The sequence below is a fragment of the Genypterus blacodes genome, unplaced genomic scaffold (genome assembly GCF_046128005.1).
Source record: "Genypterus blacodes isolate CSIRO-AG114 ecotype Tasmania unplaced genomic scaffold, CSIRO-AGI_Gbla_v1 ptg000348l_1, whole genome shotgun sequence".
Taxonomy (NCBI): Eukaryota; Metazoa; Chordata; class Actinopteri; order Ophidiiformes; family Ophidiidae; genus Genypterus; species Genypterus blacodes.
Genome location: NW_027467132.1, coordinates 45159 through 53542, shown reverse-complemented (window position 1 = coordinate 53542; position 8384 = coordinate 45159). Strand labels below are relative to the sequence as shown.

The 8384-nt window shown below is 46.8% G+C and overlaps 1 protein-coding gene across 1 annotated transcript; it reads left to right on the top strand.

Annotated features, from left to right (window-relative positions):
- The first annotated feature begins 204 nt into the window (after window positions 1-204).
- On the top strand, window positions 205-8206 carry ccdc191 (coiled-coil domain containing 191). The gene is made up of 17 exons (XM_076138177.1): window positions 205-267; window positions 1501-1539; window positions 1638-1773; window positions 1868-2011; window positions 2364-2521; window positions 2599-2822; window positions 2919-3063; window positions 3148-3368; window positions 3415-3652; window positions 4278-4666; window positions 5045-5121; window positions 5342-5424; window positions 5567-5668; window positions 5890-6033; window positions 6905-7057; window positions 7535-7689; window positions 7988-8206. Exons 1-17 carry the CDS (start codon window positions 205-207, stop codon window positions 8145-8147), a joined length of 2631 nt encoding a protein of 876 aa, XP_075994292.1. The 3' UTR covers window positions 8148-8206.
- The last annotated feature ends 178 nt before the right edge of the window (window positions 8207-8384 follow it).

Genomic DNA, 8384 nt, shown 5'->3' with positions numbered 1-8384 from the left:
CCCAGAATGCACTGTAACCTAGAACCTAGGCTTTATGAAGTACCGTGTTTTCACTCTGCGAGGATTCTTTGTACGAACTTATGAACACATTTTGACAGCAGAAATGATAATTATTTTACACTTGTGACCTGTGAATTGTTGGTGAAAGAAAACTAACATTGCGGTCTTTATTTTGGCAGCTAAAGCTCAAATGTAGCCGAACTAATGACGTTCTCAGGGCACAATCCTCACCTGTTTAACTGGAGGAGTAAAGCATCTGCACACAAGGTGAGTTCGGCTTCTGCTATGCACCGAGCGGCTCAAGATTGGCTCAGACTTTATCTGCACCAGGTTTTAAAAAGGAAATAAGCTGCCTATTATAGATAACAACCATCAGTCATTAAACTGTACTGCTCACTTTAACACTTAATCCTCTCGAAATGAAAACGTGCATTTTTCCAGTCTGGCTTCACTTTCCAATCTTTTTGCCTGGATTAAGAAATTTCTAGAATTAAACCGTAATACTTAAAGTATCATATAATGAAATGAAATAATCCAGACATGAAGCATTCAATTTGAACACCTGGGTTACTGGCAGAACAGCTGAACTGCGACAACAACAGGGTGTTTCACAGTTTGTTTAAGATGAATCAGCCTATAGAAGATTTTAGAATGACAGTGCACCTCTTCTGGGTCACTTCACCATGGAGCGTCGTCTCATATGCAGCAAAAAGAACCGCCGAGGACCAAAAAGGCATCCCCATTCCTAGAGGCTGTCCACAGCAACAGTCCACAGCAACTTCTACGTAGATGGCTGCCTGAGGAGTGTAGATACAGATCATGATGCAGTGACCTTGGCTACAGAAACTGGCCCCCTTGCACTCTAGCAACATGATTGGAATGAGAGCATCGGCGAAAGGCATGCCGATCAGCGTCTGACTTCAGATGCGCCGCCATAGCACGGTTACATCACATTTCACATGCCTCAGAGTGCGGTTATGCCTCTGTGTCCTGTCTATTATTTGCTAGAAAGCAAACAAGGCCAGACAACATTGTGCTCTTCTGAAGGCCAAATCAATAGAAGCTCCACTCTAGAACATCATAATGCCCCAGACTCGAGTTGAAAGTGAAGGTGGACAAGATGTCACCCAAATGTCAGAGGCAAAGATGAGCTCGATCTAGTAACGCACATGTATGACACCATTGCTGTCACTTTACTTTGATGACATCATTACTGTTGCTTTAAGTAGCTTTAGAGTCTGACACTGTTGTAAGTGACAATGGCAGCAACACACTGTTCTGACCGAACATTTGACTTTGTTATTTTGTGTTTTGTAATTAAACATTTAAAGTTAAGTGACCGAGTGTTGTTGTGCTGTGTGACGAGTGGTGTTTGCCAGGCTCACCCAAGCGACACAACACATGTACGCTGAATAGAAGGCGAGATGTGTCACCAGTGTCTATAGCTCAAGGACTTTGTGGACATCAATTTACACTTAAAATTATTTTCTTTAACAACAGATGTCTTTGGAGAAGGGGGATATCGATCAGTGGATGAAGGTAGCATGATCACCTTAACTTCATATGTTTGTGCCTATGTGTCATTTCATATTTTTGTGATTTTGTTTTTGTCCATTTCTACTCAATTTCCTCCCCAGCGAGTGGACATGGCCTCGGAGTTCACTGTGTCTGAAGTTCTCTCCCATAAGAAGCCCAATGCAGGGATAACGAGCCTTGTGTTGCCGTTGCAAAGCACCGAGCAACTACGTCATCATGATGAAGCCTACAGTGAAGGTAGGTCAGTCTGTAATATCTGGAGGAGTGCTACGTCTCTAGATATAAGCAGGAGCAGGATGAATCATGAATTGCGGCTTGTTTGGTCTTCCAGCTCAGGCTCTTCTGAGTGATTGGATGACTACTAAATTGCGAACGGAACTGGCGATGGAGGAAGATGATGACCCGATGAACGGTGCTGAGAGGACCAGCCCTGCTGCCGCTCATCCTAATGCTCTGGACTACAACAACTTTGATGGTACGGAGGATGGAATTGTATCATGTATGGCACTAATCTGGGGTGGATCAAAGGAAGTTCTCTTAGCATTATGGGAACTGGAATATATCATTTAAGCTCAGCCCTGGTGGAAAATGGGACAACTGCAGGGGGCATAGAGATACAGTAATTACAAATGTGAAAGATTGATGCAGAATTCCCTTGAAATGCTTCACCCCAACAGTGAGATTCAGTCATTAACTCACCCTGATAGAATCCTAGAATGATGTCGCTCACATTTTTCCAAATACCTTGTGATACCCAATGCGAGTATGCAGTTGCCAAATAATTTGAAATGTATCTTTGTCATGCTCTTTTATATAAAAATACTCAGACCTATACAAACACCTGGCTGAGGAAGAGGAGCACAGCACTGTGAACGGCTTCCTGCAAGACCTAATGGAACGAGAAGTCTCTGGAATTATGGACGAACTGGCACTAGATGACAAGCGTAAAGACCCCACCATCACCATGGAAGCACGACACCAGCAGGTAGAGTATATTAGGACTAATCACTGACACACCGTATAGTGAGTGACACTCATGATGGGTACTGACGGTTACTGAAGGTGCGTGAGAAAAAGGCACAGCGGGAGGCTGAGAGGCGGCTGCTGCAGGAAGAGCGGGAGGCCCAGCGGGGTGCCAGAGAGGAGGCCAAACGGAGGGAGCGAGAGGGGGACAGGAGGAGCAAGCAGGACGCTCGTAGGCAGGAGGAGATGGTGCAGCAGGAGATGGTGAGACTGCGTCGCGAGATGAAGGAGAAGAGAGGCCTGGAACGGCTGAACAGACTAAGGTGTGGTGTTTACACTGGAAGCAAACAGAAATTGTTCATTAAGTGTTCTTCAATTAATTACTTATTAGGTTATGTTGCATCATGCATGTCTCACAGGGACAGGGAGAAGGAAGAAGAGCAGAGGTCAACCAGGGAGCTCCAGCTGGTCCCCGCACTGTCCACCAAACAGCAGCAGCGGATTACAGAGCGTCAACAAAGAGAAGAGAGGGTTCAAACTATGGCCGACATGCGCAACCTCAAGGTAGGTACCTGACTGGGTATTTAACTGTTAACCACATTTGACCTGCAGTGTGCTATAGAAGTCAAGTTAACCTTTATATCTCAGTGTCTGCAGAGGCACTTCTCTGGATGGTACTCAGTGCTGTTGAACCAAAGGATTCGTCTTGGTAAGGCCATGGCCCTGTGTGATTGGAGGAGGCTGCTACGAGTGTGGCGGGCATGGCGAGTGTTAGTGTGGGAAGGAAAGAAGCAGCGAGAGGTGAAGAAGACAGAGGAGGAACTGCGGGCTGAAAACAGGCAAGAACCCAAGAGACGTCATGTTGTCGGGTCCTGTTAACCTTTTCCTACTCTCTAACTCATTTTACTCCTCCAGACAGAGCTGCATGGCCATGGAGAGTGACCGCAGGCGGTTGCTAAGGCAATGTCTAAATGAGTGGCAGCTGTGGTGTCGGGTGGAACGGGAACAACGTGAACTTTTGGACCAGCAGCAGGAAACGCGGAAAAAGATGGCCGCCTTGATCAACGCCGCATCAACGGGCAAACTCACAGCCACAGTGGCCAGAACTTTGAGCAGCATGACGGCTCCACATGAGGCAACGGCCACTGAGAAGGTGAGGGCCACATTCACAAGTCTATATATTCTCCAAAACAAAGACAGATGTAAACGCCAATATTTACCTTCTTTATTAATTGTATCCACTGGGAGCAAACTGTCACATCCAATTGTCAAAATAGCACCCAGATGTTACACACACTGACTAAACCATGAATAAAACATCAGACCTTCACTGTTAAAGGCCTCATTACTCAGGCGACAAATAAGATAGGCACTAGTCTTATTAATAAACAGGAGGTTTTCCAGATCCCGGCCGGCCCGAGCTCGCCTCAGAATCCACGGAGACTTTCCTGCAAGAGTGGAGAAAGTGAAAGAATGAGTGGCGTACATATACATTATGAAGACAGAAAGCAGATGGAAAGAATCTGAAGGAGGAGTGTGAGGTAGAGGAGAGCGTAGAAGAGCTGGAGGGACAAAAGAAAGGAGAACAGAGATGAAGTTGGGAGTGCGTGGCAGAGTTAAGGGAGGAGGCTGTACTTGCCTTCAGCACTCTGTATCTACATGCCTGGAACTGATCCGTGTCCAGAATGAATCGGCCTGAGAATGTTGTAGGAGCTCGTTATGTGTGTAACCTATGATCTGCTATATGTTCTTCTCCTGTTTGTTTTTATTCCCTGTAGGAATATCACAGGTTAGCCGCTGCAGCCTCTGCCTCGTCCATAGTACATCAGGTCAGGATCCCTATAGGAGCTGTGGCTCAGCCCGCTCAGCCATGGCAGGTGAGACGATGCCACGCAGCTCCAACCGCCGCCGAGCTCCGCCAGGCCCAGCAGAGAGGCGAGGATGAAGATGTCAACCGCTTTAACCCTCTGCAAATCGCTTCGTCCCCGGGCAGCCGCTTTGAGCACAGACACGCCGCCCAGCAGCAGATCATCACGGAGCAGAGGAGGCTACTGAAGGAGCAGCAGCAGCAAATCACATGGCTGAAGGTGGAGCAGAGCACGATGGGATCAGAGCCCGAAGCACAGAACGCAGCACCGCACACCCAACCAGCAACCCCAGCAGTGAGGTGAGCTCATCGCTGCCCACCTGAGTGATAAACGGATTCAGAATTCCCTCCCTCAGCTGTAAAACTCGCCCTTAAAGTAATTCAAATTGAAATGGGTTGCCTTTGCTCCCGAGCTGTCACCTCTGTGTTGACTGACAGTAATTTGCAGCGGCAGTGATTTCAGGGGAACGACGCGTTATTAAACCTCACATATTCTCTGCTGACAGTAACTTCACTCCTCATAAGTTTGATACTGAAAATAATAGTTCCCAAAAAGTTTTTATCAGCACAAACAAAACCTTCAGCACCATAAATTAAAAATGAAGCGGCTGTCTGAAGTTGGGGGAACGACCTGTGACGGGCTGAGGCGTTTGTGGTTTTGATTATTTTCCGTTCCAGAGAAAACAGGAACCACTCGACACCGCCGAGGAAAGCTGTCAAAGCCCAGACCTCCGCCCCCCATTCTGTCTTCTCAGGTCGGTATAAATCATTCACAACACATCCATAGAAACATTCACAGCAGGCAAACAAGCGGTGACAGAACACAACGCTTGTGTTGTCACTGACGGGGAAATACATTTCTGACTTTCCTGACGGTGCATAAACATCAGCATCTACACCGCTGACAGTCTGGGGAACTCAGGAGGATAGTTTGGACCTAACTCTCCTCCTCTCCTCCTCTCCGTCTCTCTAAAGCCATGGAGGAGCGAGCACGTCGGCGCGCAGAGCGAAGGAGAGAGGTCGAGGAGCACAAAAGAAGGAAAGAAGATGAGAAGCTGGTGAGAAATGGTGGAGTCATTTTCTGGAGGCTTTCTGTCTGTCTGTTTTTTTTTTTTTTTTTTTTCAGTGGGGTTGCGTCCTTGGATGTGTGCGCTCATGACGGGAGGGCATAATTATCTGTGACAATGAAACTCTTTGCAGGCCGAGATGAAAGCCGCCGAAGAGGACAGGCAGAGGGAGGAGGAGGAGGAGAAACGCAGGGCGGCGGGAAAGAGGAGGGAGGAGAAGAGGAAGGAGAAAGAGGTGAGAGGAGGCTCATAGTTTTGGAGAGTTCACAGAGATGATGAAAGACAAAAGTCAATATACAAGGAGCAGTGTTCTCCTGTGAGTAGGGACTGCTGCTCTAGGGGACAACTTCCAGAATAGTACTGTCACATGGTTACGCTGTGTGTGTGTGTGTGTGTGTGTGTGTGTGTGTGTGTGTGTGTGTGTGTGTGTGTGTGTGTGTGTGTGTGTGTCCCTAGATGAAAGAGGAAAAACAGAAGCAACTGAAAAGGGAAAAGGAACTCATGATGCTGGCCTGTCAACACTACCGCAAGAAGCTCATACAACGCCGAGGCCTAGCGCCATGGAAACGCCTCCTTCAACTCAGCCAAACTAACATGCAGGTACATCACATCTATTCCAACCAAAGCAACACACACACACACGGCCACACTCGGCTCACCCTCGGCCCTCTAACTCAACACAATAAGCCCCGTTCCTGTGAGCCGAAGGCCGCCTTGATTAAAGCTTTAACTTTGAAGAGCAAACTTAAAAGGCTTTTGTGAAAACTGTTGATGGAGCACTTCAGGAGTTGAGTTACCCTACATGCTCTTCACGTACAGAGAGGGAATATTAATATTAAAAGACTTGATTAAAGAGGGGAGGGGATGCATCAGCAGATTCGCTCGAGGGCAATCGGCACACAGGCGGGAAGAGTCCGTATAGATTACTGATCATCATAAGTATACAGGTGCCGTTTCTTTCTCGATTAAAACTTTGTAACTCATAAATATACTTTATCAAGTGCCTCGGTTAGGGTATGGTCATAAAGTGTGTGTGTGTGTGTGTGTGTGTGTGTGTGTGTGTGTGTGTGTGTGTGTGTGTGTGTGTGTGTGTGTGTGTGTGTGTGTGTGTGTGTGTGGCAAAAGTCTTTTAACTTGATCACTTCATCCTTACTGCATCACTTACCTGTTAGTTCCCCCCCACACATTGATAATACCGCACAATATTCACTCACATTCCCTGAAAAGTATCTGGATTTGATCCCAGATTCCCTCCAAAATGTCCTATCTTCATCACAGCATCACATCCACACACTCGCATAATCTGGTGCACACACACACTCCACAACAAATAGAAGCTTTTCATTTAGATACGAGGTAGAGTGTGTGTGCACAGTTCATATCAATCACTCTGTTTGTACCTGGCACCGCTGGTTCAGTCTGGATGAATTCATCAGCCTGCATTGGCACGTTTCCTTTCACTCCCCGCCAGCTGGCTGCACGCCATCACAGCCTCCTCCTCCTGAGGCGCTGCACGCTGGCCTGGCACCAATCAGCACGAGAGTCCGTGACTCAGAAAGAAGAGTCTGCTGACCGACTGCACCGGCACTTTCTGCTTCGGAGGAGCTTAAGCTGCTGGGAAAGCGTAAGTACACAACCCCCCCTCCACACACACACACACACAGACAGACAGACACACATACACACACTCAAGACTGCAGACTCCACATCCCCTGCCAGTGAATGAAAACATCGTTTCACACCACATTTCTTAATCTTCCTTTTTTCAACAAGGACACGTTTTCCTGTCTTCAAAATTGAGAAATAAAAACTTTCCAACAAACTTTTGAACGATTGGAATTCTGTGCCATCGTCATCACTTCAAGCTATTAGTATTATTATGACTAGTTTTCAATTAAATTCATCTCAACAACTTGTGGACTTCCTAATCACATTGAACAAACACACCTACACAGATTGGTCACATTAGGTTGAACGCCAATTAGCATTAAGGCATCAAGAGGCCTGAACTTTACAATACTAATGTAAGAATGATGTGTTGCCCTGGATACGAGCCCAGCACCTGTTCAAATGTCCACATCTGCCTCTTTCCCTGTTTCAGCTGAAGGTCTTGCGCCTGATTCAGGAGGAGCAGGCCGACGCTCTCTATCGCAGACGCACTCTGAGGAGGTTCCTCCTGGCTCTGCTGGAGCTCGTGACCCAGGAGAGGCTGGCAGACTGGGACCGGCAGGAGCGGGCTCAGGACCACCATTACAGGTCAGCTGCCCCGGAACCCAACATGTGGACCCGCTGGGGGGTCATTTTAAGGTCAAAGTAGAGTCCTGAGATTATACATGGACACTTTAATAGATACCAAACTACAAACACAGAGTTTTGATTGTGTGTAATAACATCTGTAGTCTTGAACAAACATCAGCGCTACATTATTTTAACAGCATCTCTACAAAAAAAAGAGTCCTGACTAATAACATGGGAAATCATCTCATTAAGTCTTCTCGGTCCAGAGCATTCTGTTTGTCACTCACTCGCTGTCGGTGTGTGTGCTGCGTTTCAGCCGGCTGATGCTCAGATGTTTCCTGGCATGGAGAGAGTTTCCCCAATGGCTGCGAGAGGAGAAACAGAGGGAGGCGCGGCGGGAGAACCTGAGACAGAAAGTGGCCGACGTTCTGCACGATTTCCGCTTCTCTCCACAGGGAAGCTTCTGGGAAAAGTAGAACATAAACACCATGCTGTTATAGACATTACTCTTGTTTTCAATTCTCCTATTCCCCTCTAAGACTAATGAAAGGAGTTTGAAAACACACACAGACTTTAATGTAGCTGACTTTAATATACGTATTGATTTATTTGCTTTTAAGTTTCATATCTCCAGAGCTCTTTGATTCAGTTGAAAGAAGTAAAAGTTTTTATTCAGAGCTACCCAGTGATTTATTTGACTTCATATAACAACA